Below are 15,396 nucleotides of genomic sequence, written 5' to 3' on the forward strand. Positions count from 1 at the left end.
TCGCTAAAAGTTTTGGTTGTATCAAGGGACTCACGCCGTTGTCGGAATACTTTTCAATCATAGATGCAGTATCAACCAATGGGAGCATGTGCAGTCAGGCACCATTTTGCTTGACAATCGTTTCCATAACTTTGCATCGACGGACTGCTCACGGTTGATCCGAAGTGAGCACTATAGGAAGGGTGGCATGGATGTGCTTCACACACATATACATAGAACGATCCCATTTTGTCGAGCCCAAGCTGTCCCTGTGTGTGTAACGCTATCGAATTTGAAATCCAGTTGTACAGTACAGCTTATGAATTTAGGGTTTTTACGCTCTCTCTTTCCCTGAGTGATTCCTCGAGACGTGTTACCGAATGGACTTGGCAACAAATATAACCTCATCCTGCCGGGTGCGAGTTTTGCTGGTTCCCGTTCCTCCTATCAAAACGTCTACCTTCTGGAAACATGTTGAGCTGGTCAAGAAATTTAGCGTTGTTCGACTCGGCGATGTTACGCCCGACCTACAAAAGGGTGCAGGCGGTAATATAAGCATATACTGACTCAAATAAACATTGCCGGGGAAAAGACGATTCTACAAAACACGGAATGGGTAAGGAAAACGAACTGAACGAACTGTTTCGCTGTGTAGCCATGTTCAGCAGTCAGGTCTTCCAGGAAGGCCAAATGCACTTTCAATTCACGACAACATATACACGCGATCACGCTCATTTGGAAGACTTTCAACCTCATCGTAGGATTTTTGGCGTAAGTGACACGAATACCAGTACTCCAGGTACTGTACTAGCCCTTTTATTGACAAGTGCTTATATATGCTTTAGGTTATTGGTGTTATGGATTGTCAGGAGTGGAAAGATAAGGACCTAAGTGAGGGATATAAGCATTTCGTCGATACGTTGCATAAGGTCAGTACACATATAGTGAATGAGTTATCATATATCTTAATACATGCAACGTGTATAAAACATAGTATCCCACGGCAATCGCGACTCGCTGTTTTGCATTTGATCCCACAGAGACGCAGCCAGATGATACAAAAGGGTTGATAATGATTCCCAATGTCGGTAACATGTCTTTTTACATGAGTACCATGATATGCGACTTTGCAAGCGAGATACTCAGCCAGTTTTCGATCTTGGTAAGCTAACTTGTGTGAGATGAAATTGGGATCGGGCGTGCATATTGCATGCTACTTGATGTCTGAAGGATGATATTACATTTACATTTGCTATTTTTATTAACATAAATCTAAAGGCGAATCGAATCGAGAACCTTCCCTCACTGGAATCCCCATTGCCTCGGTCATATTATATTACACAGCAATTCGAAGCTACAAACAACAACGGCGTTATGCCTCAGCCATCAGTTAGTACACCAGGAACGCCTTACAACAATCATCGGCAATCACAACCTCCAAAACCAACGCAATCCTCGTCATCATCCTTATTGAAACGTGCATCAACTCCGGTTGGCAATATTAAGCCTCCACCATTGAATCATCATCCACAAACACCGCCTCTACCACAACAACAATCAACGTTCTCACCTAAACTACCTCGCACACCCATGTCTCCACCTCTCCCTTCTCCACAACCAACGATGACGCGATCAACGAGTACGCATGGTCAAGGCGAGAGTGGAAAAACAAAGAGAAGAACACCTGGTCGCGTCAAGAAATTATTGGCAGATTTGTATTTGCTGGCAGGTCGTCTACCAGATGCAGTCAATCAGTATGTAACTTCACTCGCACAAACTCTCATATCGAAAGTAAGGACAGGGATATTAAAAACTCACACTTCATTACAGCTATAGCCAAGCAATCGAATTGACGAAAACTACATCGGACTATCTGTGGCTGGGAAGTGCTTTGGAAGGCTTGACCTGTGCCACATTGTTACTGGAGTATCTGCATGCGGATGTTGGGGTAAAGCTTTTCAGTAATAAAAAGGGAGTGGTTGGGATAAAAAAGGTAAGGTCAAGGGAAAGACACTAAATGCTACCATGATAATAGCATATTGTATCCAGAACACAAAGCGCACCGGGAGATATACCAGGAGAGACGCCGTCGTCTCCGACGAGCGAAGTTCCTCCATCGTCTTTACTTGGTGGACCACGATCTACTCTTTCAGAAGTAATGCAGCGCTATGCCTCCTTAATCCAATATTATAGTAAAGTCAGTACCACGTCGACGGTCCCGATGCCCAGCTTGATTTATGCGGAAACGGCGATCAAAATGTCTCGCTTTTTGCTGACAGTATATGCAAATGGGGGTTGGAGCGACAAGGTATTGAATCTGTTGATCCAAGGCAGATTAAATGGCGAATCTTCGACAGACACAGTTACCGGACCTCAGCGGTTCATGTCTGTCGATGACATTATCAAACACAAAGAAAGTGGTATACCCCGACATGATATCGCAGAATGGGTGACCAAGGTTTGGACAGCTCGGTTGGATGACTTGTCATTAGTGGATCAGGTAAAGTCGAGGAGAGAAAACTTTATGGCGACTAACGTTTATGCAAAATACTTTTTGACAACTCACCAAAAGAGAGTAGATCAACATAATGACGCATATGTCAAGTGTTTTGAACGCTATTGGTTATCATCGAAAGTCGGCGTGGCTGATGTATGAAAGTGTTAATCGTATGCTGCCTTTGTTGATTCAAAGTCGAGCGACGTTGGCAAGCTCACGCGATCAAACCAAAAAGGACCATAGCAAGAATGATGACGGTATTCTCCAAGTTCTGAAGCGTATATGTGAGGTGTATGGACTAGGAGGTAAAGTTGTTTTTGTAGATATAGCTCGTGCTTCTGGAATTTTTCGTACTCATGGCTCCTTTATCATTTCAGAACGTAATGTCCATGACGGTGGTGCTTTGGGCGCGCTACAAGGCCAGGATGATGGTTCTAACAAGCAAAGGGATGTCGAGGATGGTGTGCGAGGTGCTGTAGCCAAGGAACAATTACGGTTCGGCTGGCCGAAACTTCAAATTGATATCTTGCGTCAATGTATCGCAATTGCTGAAGCATTACCAGGTAACAACTAAATGCTTGTTTCAGAATTCGTGCGGTTGCTTATCTTTTTATATGGTGATAGATTACGGTGCCGTCCTTTACTATACAACAGTGCTTTTGAAGAACCTATACCAGTATATCTCAAAGGATGAGCAAATTCGTTTGGCAACTTCAATTCAGCGAATTGTGGCAATGGGGAAACGTGTGGGCCAGGTCGAAAGCAACGTGAACTATTGGGGCGTCAATATCGTCTCTAACATCGAAGCACTCCTCCCCATCCCACGCAAGGCCGTATATCAGCATCCCATCGCGGACAGCGTGGCAGCAGCAGCTACTACTCCAGCAGCGAACGGCGATCCTTTTATATACAATCCATTCACTCAAAAGCGTAACGAAAAGGTGACTTGCATTTGCAGCTCTATTTTCACTCACTGTTTTCCACTAACAGTGCTACCATTCTTTTAGCCACAAGTAATCTTAGTGAAGGATGAAACTTGTGAATTCAAAGTGACGTTATCCAACCCATTTGGGTTCGACTTAGAGCTCCAGAATGTAGCATTAAGGTAAATCACTATTACGTTTTGTCCGGATATAGAGACTAATATGTTCCGCCTTTGTATTTTAGCACGACCGATGTTCCTTTTAATGCTGTCCCTGCAACTGCTACCATTCCTGCAAATGGTACATTGAACCTTCGATTGACGGGTACACCAGAAGAAACAGGTACACTCACTGTTCGTGGTTGTATCATCAAAATCGTTGGTTTTGCAGAACAGGAGTTCCTGATCGACTACAGTCAGAAGATGAAGGAAGCGACAAAAGATTCAAGAGGGAGATATACTAAAGAGGAGCAACCAAAGAATGAGCTTATCAAGCTGAAGCGAAGGTAAATTTCATCGTCAAACGGCTTGATAAGATGCCATTGGCTAATGACTACGGTCTTTAGTGGTTTGAACGCTTTACAGACAAGTCGCAAGCGAGAAACTTCGGATGAACTCAAACCAATCCAGTTCTATGAACTTAACGTGATTGACGACCAACCGCTTCTCAAGATCAAATCTACATCTCTGCTACATGATGCTGTGATGCTCTACGAAGGGGAAATGTAAGACACTCGTCGCAACGATTGCGCAACAGATGGCATGTACTTAAACAGCATAAAAAACCTAGGACACATATTTCAATCGAGCTCGAGAACATTGGTAATATCCCAGTCGACTTTACGAGCTTATCATTTGTGGACTCAACCACCGCCAACCCGTTGCCAGTGAACCCTGAGCTACCGATGGAAGAACAGTACGAAATAGAACTGTATACAAAGGGGATGCACGTATTTTCGTGGGAAGGATCTAAAGACCAAATGGCACAATTTGTGGGCAAAAACATACAATTACCACCTGGTGGACAATGGAAGATCATTGTGAATGTGTATGGCAAGCGAGGCTGTACCGGTGGTACGATCCAGATTGATTACGGTTATCTAAACCGCAAGGAGCAGTCTTCTTCAACATCCTTTTACACCCGCCAGCTTTATCTGCCAGTCCTTGTTACAGTTTATCAGAATCTGGAACCTCTCAACTGGGATATTCTGTACCTACGACACAGCGCACCAGTGCCCAAAAACGAAATTGACAGTGCACTGCAGCGCATATCAGCCATTGATCTAAACAAAGGCAACGCATTTGATCAACCAATCGAGGATCTACTGCTTATAACGCGCCACTTTGACGACGAGAACAACCGAAACGATTATTGCTTGGTGACGCTGGACGTCCGCAATACTTGGACTGTGCCTTTTGATGTAGAGTTTGTTATTGACAACAGCGATCTCGAGAATACAGATAAGAAGTTGACATCCGTTGTGACTATTCAGCCTGGATCCACTAAGCGGTAAGGAAAAAATGAAAAATGAATTCAATAGATCAAAAGAAACAGTTGGGACATTGTTCTTTAACAGTCCATGATATAATATATCAACAGAGTCACTGTCCCTGTCAAGCGACTGTTTTTGGATGTTGAAGAATGCCTGAAGCCTGTGCCATCACTGGAACCGAACAAACAATTTGTTGTTTCACAAGGGCCAAAAATACCTCCGGAGCAAGAACGAGCACGTCTTCAAATGTTTTGGTACCGTGAAAGCCTGCTCAAAAGGATCCAGGCGACATGGCGTTGCTGCTCGACAGGTCGTCACGGTATCCTAAATCTGAGACCCTCGCTGCGACTGACTCCCATGCAATTGAGCATTCTGAAAAAAGAAGATATCGAATTCATTGTCGAGATGAAGGGCAACGTGAAAAAGGCTACACATCGACGTTTTGAATGCAAATGCAATGACTTTGTTACCATGGAAGTCTCCATACACAATCGTCATGGTAGCTATTATTACGCAAAGAGAAAATATTCATTGCATCATTTTAAGCATTGCAACTCACGCATCTCGATCCTCACATAGTGCACCCTGTTAAATTAATCCTTCGTGTACAGCCTGTACAAAGCTATGATGATGGCGCAAAAGAGTACGACTTATCGGGAAAGCTGCTAATGCAAGGGCTACAGCAGGTTGTCCTTCCAGAGGTAAAACGAATTTTTTGAATGGAAAGGCGGTATGTGAACAAATGGACTCGGATAAACTAAAAACTTTTGGATTGTTTGACAGGTGCCACCAAACAACGGCATAGTGACACATCAGCTCCCGTTGTGTTTCCTGTCACGAGGGCAATTTGAATTTCTTTACCATGCAGAAGATGTGCACACTCGAGAAACATACTACGACCATGAGTGGGCTATTATAGATGTTAACGAGCCAACGGCTTGAGAGCGCACGTCGCCAAACTTTGTATATTTAATTTAATACAGTATATCCCCTATTCATCATTTTATAACTTCGGAGAAACATTGCGTGAAGCGTGTGGCAGATGACCTTGTTTTAGCGCATACACTAACAAGGGCGACGGATAGCATCATTGAAAACCGTGGTGTTACCTCCTCTAGGCCATCCGAGCCAGTTATTTACGCTGCATAATGATCGCGATCTAAATCACTGTGATGTAAAAAAAATCAACGAAACCCTTGCAAAACCTCTATAAAAGACCAAAGAGTGCTTTTTTTCAACCGCAATAACTTCTTCAACCAATCGATCGTAACAATTTTCATTATGCCTCAAACACCAGATCTTCAAAACGTCCACCAGCAATTGATGGATATCGCTAAGGAAACACAGGATGTTTCCAAAACTCAGTACAGTGCTAAAGATGTTCAGCACCTCCAGGTATGCTTTTTTATCACGGGCGAGGAGAGCGTTTAAAAGTAAGAATATATGTGAATTACTGTGTCATTAACGCATGGCATTCGTTACAGAACAAGCTTCATCATATCGATGAGCAGTACCGAGAAGGCATCGTTGATGATCGCGATAAGAGCAATCTCGAAGATGACCCGTAAGTTGCCTTAATTTGCCTATCTCGCTAGAGGAAGTTGTTCCAACATCATCTCACATCCTTGCATTATGTGATTTATCATAGCTATGAGCACCCTGGCCAGGCCCAGATCGCCGATGTAAGTTGCATTGTTTTTTTTAGATATTTGTAAAAATATATGTCTGATCATTGTTATTATCACTTAAACAGGCTCTGTCCAAGATCCACTCGGCCTTGTCCAGCATGCTGTCCAGTGTTGAGCAGCAAAGCTAAGAAGCTGTAATGATTTTGATTGTCAATACATCCACAAACACAACAAGCTTGACAAATAAAATAAAAATCTATCATTTTTTTCATTATCTCCGCGAGTTGTCGTTTTCACTATTTCAGTCTTTTAAGTAGCAGAATCTTTTCTATATCAAAATGAGTAGCTGGGATAATCAACAACGTAAGACTATAAGATGAAACATGTAACGCCCGGGTTGGGATAGTCAAGATGCCGATTTTGAAAAGAAACTGAATTCTATGTGCTTAGGTGGATGGGGACAGCAACGAGACGGTTCATGGGACAGCGCACAATCAAACAGTAACAGAGGAGGAGGCAGAGGCAGAGGTCGTGGTCGTGGTCGCGGTGGTGGCGGCGATGCTGGATCAGACGGGTAAGTTAGTTGATCGAAGAACGAATTCCAGCAAACGCCGAAAAAAGAAGAAAGCTTTCTAACTTTATTGTATTGCGCGGCCACACGCATAACCCCCCAACTTCAGCAGCGCACACAACAGGTAGCTTTAGAAAAGATAAAACGACGCAGGGGGAGGTGTGGTTATTATCACATATATGAAAAAGTTATTGACGTGCATAAGTAGATGGAATGAGTACGCGCAGATGAACGCAAGCCGACCACGTGGTGGCGGTGGCGGTGGACGCGGTTATCGTCCTAGCAAGTATGGCATAATCTTTGTTTTCGTACGTCAGAGCTACGGCTAAATTTTCTCTTTATGTTTAGGAACGCACCACAGAATCGTAGCAAGTAAGCACGAAAAATAAACAATCTCATGTGACTAGTGCTATGGCTTGTTAAGTGTTCACACATATCGCTATGTTATAGCCAATTTTCAGGCACATGGCATGAAGGCCCACCTTCCAGTAACATCGACACAACTCGGCCAGAGGACGGGTCGAGGTAAGATAGACCAACATGGGAAGTTCGCAATATCATTATTTGACTGTGCAGAGCATTGTATTAAAACTTGTCCAACACTGTTTTTAGCCAACAAAGCGGCTGGGGCTACAACACTAACCCCACCACCACCACCACCTCATCTTCGTCTTCTTGGGGCACGGTGCCTTCTCAAGGACTAACCACAAGCAGCGGCTGGGATGAAAACAAGGCTTCTGAGACTGCTACTACTAGTAATGTTGGATGGACCTCTTCGGCAAAAACTGGATCTAGTGGTAACGGCTGGGGTTCCTCAGTAAATGCACCAGCTAGCGATAATGGCTGGGGCAGCAAGGCCCTAGATAGCAACAGGTTTGTGTTGATTATCGTGCCAGAAAAAGCAAAGGTTGTAGCTGCTATTAACATGCCGATTTAGCCAATCTCAACCAAGTGGTGGATGGGGCACGAACAAGTCTTCCAGCAGTACTTTGGGAGGTAGTACTTCGGGAGGTAGTACACAAGCAGCAACCGGGTTAGTCTTTTCTACACTGCGTTTATTTCTTGTATGCGAGCAATTTGGAATTAAAGTGAACATCTTTTCCTTCTTTCCGATAGCAGTGGCAGCAGCAGTTGGGGCGCAGCACCTGCACCTGCACCTGCAACAAGCAATAGCGGTGCTCCGACTACGAACAATCAGAGGTAATGAATCAAATAAGTTAAACGATTTAGTTATCTGTTTGATAGCTAATCTTTACATAACAATAGCTTGGGAAGCAGCACTCCCTCAAGCACAAGCGGATGGGGCGCGCCAGCAGAAACTGGAGATGACCAGTCATCAGCCCGTCTGAGTGAATGGGATAAGCCAGCGCAATCGACTAACAGCTTTGGTGTGTCTGGATCTTGGGGTAACATGCAGCTCGTTGAGCCAGCTTCCAACGGTTCCAAGGATGATGGCAGGGGCCAGTGGAAGGATGGGAAGCATGTCATTGGCCAACGCGATGAAATAACAGAGGCGAAGTTGTTCGGAACGGCAGATGATAAGGAGTCGGTGCACACAGGCATCAACTTTGACAAATACGAAGACATCCCCGTTGAAACAACTGGCGACAATGTACCTCCTTGCATCGAGAAATTTACTAGTCCACCCATCGACGAACACTTGCTGGATAACATCAAACTGGCACGCTACGCGACGCCAACGCCTGTTCAGAAATACTCGATTCCTATTGTCACTGTAGGGCGCGATCTTATGGCGTGCGCACAGACAGGTACGATTTCATTCTCCACATCTGACGACGAGGGTAGCACGATATTGCAATCGCAACTACTTTATGTTTTAACAAATGCGAAAATTAGGCTCTGGTAAAACAGCTGGGTTCTTGTTCCCAATTCTTTCGAATTTGTACTTTAAGGGACCCAGCACACCACCCAAGGAACGACCTGGCAGTTTCCGAAAAGCATATCCCGAGGTTTTAATCCTTGCCCCAACACGTGAATTAGCTCTGCAAATTTACAACGAAGCCAAAAAGTTCACCTATCGCTCGTTTGTCCGACCCTGTGTCGCTTATGGTGGCGCGGATATTTCAGCACAATTACGCTTGCTCGGCCGTGGATGCAACTTGCTGGTGGCAACTCCAGGCCGACTTGTTGATATCTTGGAGCGCAGACGATTGTCGTTAGCCAATATTCAGTATCTCGTATTAGATGAGGCTGATCGAATGCTTGACATGGGCTTCCATCCACAAATTCGGCGTATCGTTGAAGAAGAGGATATGCCCGGCCCTGGCAAACGACAAACACTCATGTTCTCTGCCACATTTGCGGACGATATCCAGATCTTGGCGCGCGACTTTTTGAAGGATTACGTGTTTCTGTCCGTGGGTCGAGTTGGCGCCACATCGGAGAATATCACACAGACATTGGAGTAAGTCTTCTTTTTTATTGAAGGAATTTAGGCCTGATTTGCTAATTCTGGATGGAGAATATTGAGAGTTTGGAAGTTTTTTTTTCTTAAATTTAATGAAATTACTTAATTATGACGTTTTATGCATTTGTATAGACTTATTGAAAATGACAATTTCAAGCGTCCCAAGCTGCTGGAAATCCTCAAGGCCGATCAGGAAAAGGGTTTGACACTCGTATTTGTGGAAACAAAACGCATGGCGGACTCTGTATGCGACTACTTGCGACAAAACGGACTCCCTTCGACGGCCATTCATGGTGATCGGGTTCAGTCAGAACGTGAGGAAGCTTTGCAGGCATTTAAGTCTGGCTTTACACCTATTATGGTTGCCACTGCAGTAGCTGCTCGCGGCTTGGATATCCCCAACGTGACACATGTTGTCTCTTTTGATTTGCCTTCCGATATTGACGACTATGTACATCGCATTGGCCGTACTGGACGTGCTGGCAACACAGGACGAGCCACAACATTCTTTACCAGAGGCAATCGATACCTGGCACCAGCAATGGTCACATTACTCAAGGGTGCAAATCAGGAAGTACCCTCATGGCTGGAAACATTGGCAGAGGAAGCAGCGGCCAACCCTTCTCCCCCTGGTGGTTTCCGAGGTGGACGTGGTGGACGTGGACGTGGTGGACGTGGTGGAGGTGGTAGACGCCGTTATGACAGCGATGATGATGACATAGGTCCACGCATGTCATACAGATAAAAATTAAACGTGCAACTACCCACTATTACAGAGCGAACTAGCAGCAAACATATAGGAATGTGTGCTATTATCCTATTCCGATATTCTTATCTTCGCACTTTTTTTTTCTCTTCTTTTTTTTTGGCTTTCCTTTAACACCACGCATTATAATGAAAAGTAACCAATATACTATTTTGCTTCTATTCCTATTTTCTGCACAAAATGTATTTGCCAATCGTGGATCTGGAAAAATGGTGTTGGACACCTATAATGAAACTGTCGATAGCAACACGCCAGCTCCTTTACCAGATGATATACAGCGCATTGGCGTAGCTATGCCAGATAATAGCGAAGAGTCACTATCGCCTATGCCTGGAAATGACGACAATCCCTCTTCACCGATTTTTGATGACAACAACAGTAGCAGCAAAGAGCAACATCCACCAATGCAAGACGGTCGCGGGTATCAAAATAAGCCGCCCATGTTTGATGATAGCGAAAACCAACTCCCACCGATGTATGATGGCAGCAAAGATGATCTGCCACCCTTTCTTGTTGATGACAGCGGTCCAGAAGACCATATGAGAATGCCTGATGACAGCAGCCGTGGACCAGCAGAAAAAGACAACGACGAGTTTATGAAATTGGAACCAAAAGGTGGCTATGAGGAGCCAGTAGGATCGCCAGCATCCGAATCATTCAACGGCACAGCGAACCAAGAAGAAAACGAGTCGATGGAGTCCGTGAGTGGAACACAAGATAGCATTGTTGAGAACAGCAGTAAGTTTTCTTGGGGCGTTGAGAGTCATTTATATTTTCTAATAATCGGGATATTTGAACACTAAACAAACGAGCACGTTTCTTATGGGCATAGAAAATGGCGATGATTCGGCAATGCAGGAAGATAGCGTCGATGAAACGTTTTTGCCTACTAAAATTCAAGCGGACGCCAACCCAGGCTCCGGAATAATACCACCTGTTCCTCAAGTAACTGGATGCCGAACCCAAGGACAAATTGCCGTAACATATGTATGTATCTTACTTTGTCTTGTTAACGTTTTGAGAATACCCGGCTCTTTATAACGCGGTTTACCTGGAATTACAGAGTGAAGGACCTAGCGACGCTACTGCTGGTATAGTACGCCAGTTAAATCATGCAGATGCCCGAGCCAACTTTTTCGTGAATGCTTCCTGGTGGGTAATAACAGTGTCAGCAAACTTATGTAAGCAGAAAGTTTACTAAATAAGAGGGTTTGCGGATGACTGGGAAAATAGGCTTTATACACAGCAGTATGCGATGGTTGTCCAAAACACATACAAAGCGGGCCATTTGATTGGCATGACTTACCGAGTCAAGAACGACGACTCTTCCAAGCTTACCGATGAAGAACTGCGCCGAGACATTATTGAAAAGGCACACATTATTGAGACGCTTATTCACGTGGCACCCAAATATGTACGCCTTCACTACACTGAGCCCGAAGATACACGTACCGAGAACATGTTGAAAAGCCTCGGTTTCATCCTTGTTGGCTATAACCTGGACAGTCAAGACTATGCCCATCGTGACGTCTCTGAAATTTACAGCAAAGCGTTCAGACGTTACAAGGATACGTATGATGCCAAAGGATCGTTTATTTCGGTGCAATACGATATGCCAGGAACAGTCAAGCTCTCCACAGTACCACAAATGATCAATACTATTTCGGATGAAGGCTACACCATGGTTCGTTTGGATGGTTGCTTGAACGATCCAAAGCCATACAAGAAATGTAAAAGTTTATTTAGTATTTTTTTTTCATGTCACGCGAAAAGATGCCCCTTACTCATGCTTGGTACAAATTGAAACAAAAAAAATAGCTGCAGAAAGCACAGAGTACGTTTCGGACAAGCACTCATTTAATACCACTGGTTATCACCAAGGACAGAATGCTGTACCTCAAAGCGTTATCGACGAGGCAAAAGAGAGTGATGGAACGACGAACGAAGAAGCCACAAAAAGTCTTGGTAATTCAAGTCCTGAAAGCAACATTTTTACACTCGTCGCCACCCTTGGTTTCGTAGCTGCCATGGTGCTGCAGCCATTTTGAATCTCAGAGTGATTAATGCAAAGCGATGTACGATTCACCTGTTTCCTCGCACTGCATCTTTATCCCCTCTTTTACTCTTTTAAAAATTTTAATTTCATTATCCAATAAACCTGAAAGTAATGTTTGACAAATCTTTCCAAGCTGAAGAAAAGAGTTTGGTGCGAAAGATACATTGGGTTCTACTGCCACAACTGATGACGATTCAGTTCTTTCAGGTACAGGAAAAATGAGTTATCTATTGTTTCGAGGCTTTGATATGACTCACTTATTAACTTTTTTTCCCTTCCCACCAGATCCATGACAGAACCACTTTAAATTTTGGTAGCGTCATGGGAATGCTTGAAGATATAAAGCTCTCACAAGCAGAATTCAACTGGTCAGGAGCAATAATCTTTGTTGGTTACTTGACATGCCAGGTAAAGTGACAGAATGGTACATTGTCTAGTGGCAATTGGCAGTGGTTTGAGAATAATTTAAAGTCATTGGCGACGCTTGTATAGCAGTAGAATAACTGAAAGAAGCTGCACGTATCTAGATCCCAAACGCCTTTCTCTTGCATAAGCTCCCCTTATCGAAATATCTCGGCGTACTCGTTATTGGATGGGGTGTAACGCTCCTACTTACAGCAATCTCCCGCAGCTTTGCTCAAGTGTTTGTGCTGCGATTCGTACTAGGATTCCTTGAGGCACCAGCCTACCCTATTATTTTCTTAATAATCACGATAATGTACCGACGAGACGAACAAGCGACCGCAAATACTATTTTTCTACTCGCGAACGGAATTGTCACGGTCCTCGGATCTATCATCACTTTTGGCATGACGTATATGCATACGTTTGCTGGTATCCGCAACTGGGAATGGTACTATTGCATCGTTGCTCGTGTTTAGAGTTCGTATATACATGAGTGGTAACTTCATGATTTAACAGTAATTACAACAATGTAGGAATATAATCATTCTCGGTATAGGTACTGTAGTATTCGGAGTGGTTGTATTTATATTCCTTCCAGATGGGCCTCGTTCGAGGTGGTTCCGGTTGACGCCTGCTCAGGATGCCATCATTGATAGTCGTATTCAGGACAACGCTGTGACTGTAAACAAACGCGTACAGCGATACCAGATAATGGAAGCGATTCGAGAACCTAGGCTCTACTGTTACTTTTTCATCACGTTATTGACTATGATGACAAATGGCTGTACTATACTTTACAACTCGAAATTAATACAGGATATGGGTTATTCAGTAAGTTTTGTCGCGTTATCCGCATTTTTAATTCGTAAACGTAGTTTGTACAGTATGTTGATAATTTATTTCTGCTTCCTATCTTTTTGTGTATTACAAAAACAGACCAAGGAAACAGTACTATTAAATATTCCACAATGTATTCCAGATATGATAATGACTGTTGTCGCACTATTCATACGACGGCGGTATAATGATAGCCTCTGTTACATCGGTGCTGCATCCTGTGCTATAGCCATGGCAGGCATACTAACGCTCACATTTGGCACCAGTACGGGCATAAAGCTACTTGGTCTATATTTGTGCAACAGTCTGGATCCAATCATTTTTGCGTTAATGACGTCCATGGGAAATAATGTTGCAGGCTATACTAAAAAAATTGTTTACAATGGTGGATGGATGGTTGCATACTGCTTGGGCAACTTTATCGCACCTCTGCTTATGACCCATCGTCAAGCACCACAATACTTGGGCGCAATGCTGACGTATGCCGCTGGTCAAGGGATATCCATATTTTTGTTTTTATACGCTCGGATGATCATGGCACGGGAGATGCAGAGGCGGAAAAAGCTGTCAATAGAGGGCAAATTACCGCCACCACCGCTGGACAGGGATAAGCTAGTCATGACAGATGTGGAGAACCTACATTATGTTTACATGTTGTAAATCAATGAGAATACAGTGGACCCCTTTAATGTCAACCCCTTTAATGTCAACCCGCGATATGGTCAACCTTTTTCTGAGAACCTCACATTTTAGCAGAGATAAATTTCAACTTTTACATAAGGTCAATGTCAACACCTTGGCCAGGGTTGACTTCTTATTGAGGTCAAAGATATCCAATCGAAAGAGGTTATTTCGTTGTTGGTTGAAAATACATTGTTAGGAACGACTCTGTTGCATACATACATTGTGTCGGGGTGCGCTGGTTTAATATTTTTATTATACAGTTAAACTTTGTGCCACCCCCTTTGACGTCAACCCCCGTTAGCGTCAACACTTTCAGGTGTACTTGAGGGTTGACATTAAAGGGGGTCAACTGTATACACTTCTAATAATAATCATACGAGCATATAGGATATAATGGCTGTATGGATGACTTCTGTCTTTTAAACTTCAAACATTGAACGGCAAATTGATCGACACAAGTTCCTCGAATAACGCAGCTCAGCTTCCCACCAGCTGCAGAACCTGGCAATAGTACGCCTTAAAGGGAGAAAAAGTTGGAGTCTAAACGTATCTACTACTATTACACTATGAACGAAATGTTACACTGTGCTGAGAATTATATAAGGGTTATTTGACACAGTATGGGCAAATTTTCTTCGCCATACAAGCAGAACTATCAGCTCGCTAGCCATTAAAATGTAGTATGAGAAAGCTGCTGTGCAATGTAATCCACGACTATTAACACGCAGAAGATGATCAGGCTAGAAACTTTGTCTTCCTGCAGCAGTTTCTCCGGTTTGGCATGTGGGGCGGTGGAATCATCCTCATGTCATTCCACCACCGAATATTAAAATTCGCCTTCTTGCTTTCTGCTGCTTAAAATCTTCAAATGGTCCAAAAAATCCGTATATCAGCATTAGCGATCATATTCACAGGCTTTTTAATACTGGTAGCAGCAGTAGTTCAAAGGACCTCACACTGCTAATGACAAGAATGGTAATAATACTACGGATGACTTAGCACCTCCACTATCACAACCAGAAAAGGGTGGTGATGATCCTGGTTCGGCGTCACACAAACAGAAACCAGATGCAGCTACCACATACAGGTGTACGTGTGCCTACAGACAATGGTCAAAACCTGTATAATGC

At 43.7% G+C, this 15,396-nt stretch overlaps 5 protein-coding genes across 5 annotated transcripts; all 5 read left to right on the forward strand.

Annotated features, from left to right (window-relative positions):
• The first annotated feature begins 316 nt into the window (after window positions 1-316).
• On the forward strand, window positions 317-5,883 carry BDB00DRAFT_828831 (TRAPP II complex). The gene is made up of 15 exons (XM_053123889.1): window positions 317-525; window positions 635-750; window positions 825-908; window positions 974-1,141; window positions 1,258-1,733; window positions 1,810-1,927; window positions 2,015-2,479; window positions 2,559-2,781; window positions 2,854-3,039; window positions 3,101-3,417; window positions 3,484-3,581; window positions 3,644-3,904; window positions 3,965-4,123; window positions 4,189-4,908; window positions 4,999-5,883. Exons 1-15 carry the CDS (start codon window positions 360-362, stop codon window positions 5,468-5,470), a joined length of 4,029 nt encoding a protein of 1,342 aa, XP_052978663.1. The 5' UTR covers window positions 317-359; the 3' UTR covers window positions 5,471-5,883.
• Window positions 5,884-6,118: 235 nt separating this feature from the next.
• Window positions 6,119-6,759, forward strand: BDB00DRAFT_828836 (uncharacterized protein). Its single transcript, XM_053123890.1, has 4 exons — window positions 6,119-6,286; window positions 6,376-6,455; window positions 6,540-6,573; window positions 6,645-6,759. The coding sequence occupies exons 1-4, from the start codon at window positions 6,173-6,175 to the stop codon at window positions 6,705-6,707; spliced, it is 291 nt and encodes a 96-aa protein (XP_052978664.1). The 5' UTR covers window positions 6,119-6,172; the 3' UTR covers window positions 6,708-6,759.
• Window positions 6,744-10,445, forward strand: BDB00DRAFT_828838 (P-loop containing nucleoside triphosphate hydrolase protein). Its single transcript, XM_053123891.1, has 12 exons — window positions 6,744-6,882; window positions 6,970-7,093; window positions 7,200-7,214; window positions 7,296-7,376; window positions 7,439-7,462; window positions 7,541-7,615; window positions 7,703-7,963; window positions 8,028-8,123; window positions 8,207-8,290; window positions 8,357-8,859; window positions 8,948-9,515; window positions 9,651-10,445. The coding sequence occupies exons 1-12, from the start codon at window positions 6,858-6,860 to the stop codon at window positions 10,261-10,263; spliced, it is 2,469 nt and encodes an 822-aa protein (XP_052978665.1). The 5' UTR covers window positions 6,744-6,857; the 3' UTR covers window positions 10,264-10,445.
• A 691-nt stretch (window positions 10,446-11,136) lies between these two features.
• Window positions 11,137-12,445, forward strand: BDB00DRAFT_910428 (uncharacterized protein; the record flags this gene model as incomplete). The annotated part of the gene is made up of 4 exons (XM_053128654.1): window positions 11,137-11,271; window positions 11,348-11,449; window positions 11,531-12,014; window positions 12,103-12,445. 4 exons carry the CDS (start codon window positions 11,137-11,139, stop codon window positions 12,330-12,332), a joined length of 951 nt encoding a protein of 316 aa, XP_052978666.1. The 3' UTR covers window positions 12,333-12,445.
• Window positions 12,446-12,451: 6 nt separating this feature from the next.
• On the forward strand, window positions 12,452-14,242 carry BDB00DRAFT_910431 (major facilitator superfamily domain-containing protein; the record flags this gene model as incomplete). Its single annotated transcript, XM_053128655.1, has 5 exons — window positions 12,452-12,547; window positions 12,626-12,748; window positions 12,868-13,213; window positions 13,302-13,576; window positions 13,682-14,242. 5 exons carry the CDS (start codon window positions 12,452-12,454, stop codon window positions 14,240-14,242), a joined length of 1,401 nt encoding a protein of 466 aa, XP_052978667.1.
• Between the last annotated feature and the right edge of the window lie 1,154 nt (window positions 14,243-15,396).

This window comes from Zychaea mexicana, assembly GCF_025766255.1.
Source record: "Zychaea mexicana strain RSA 1403 chromosome Unknown BDB00scaffold_48, whole genome shotgun sequence".
Lineage (NCBI taxonomy): Eukaryota > Fungi > Mucoromycota > Mucoromycetes > Mucorales > Lichtheimiaceae > Zychaea > Zychaea mexicana.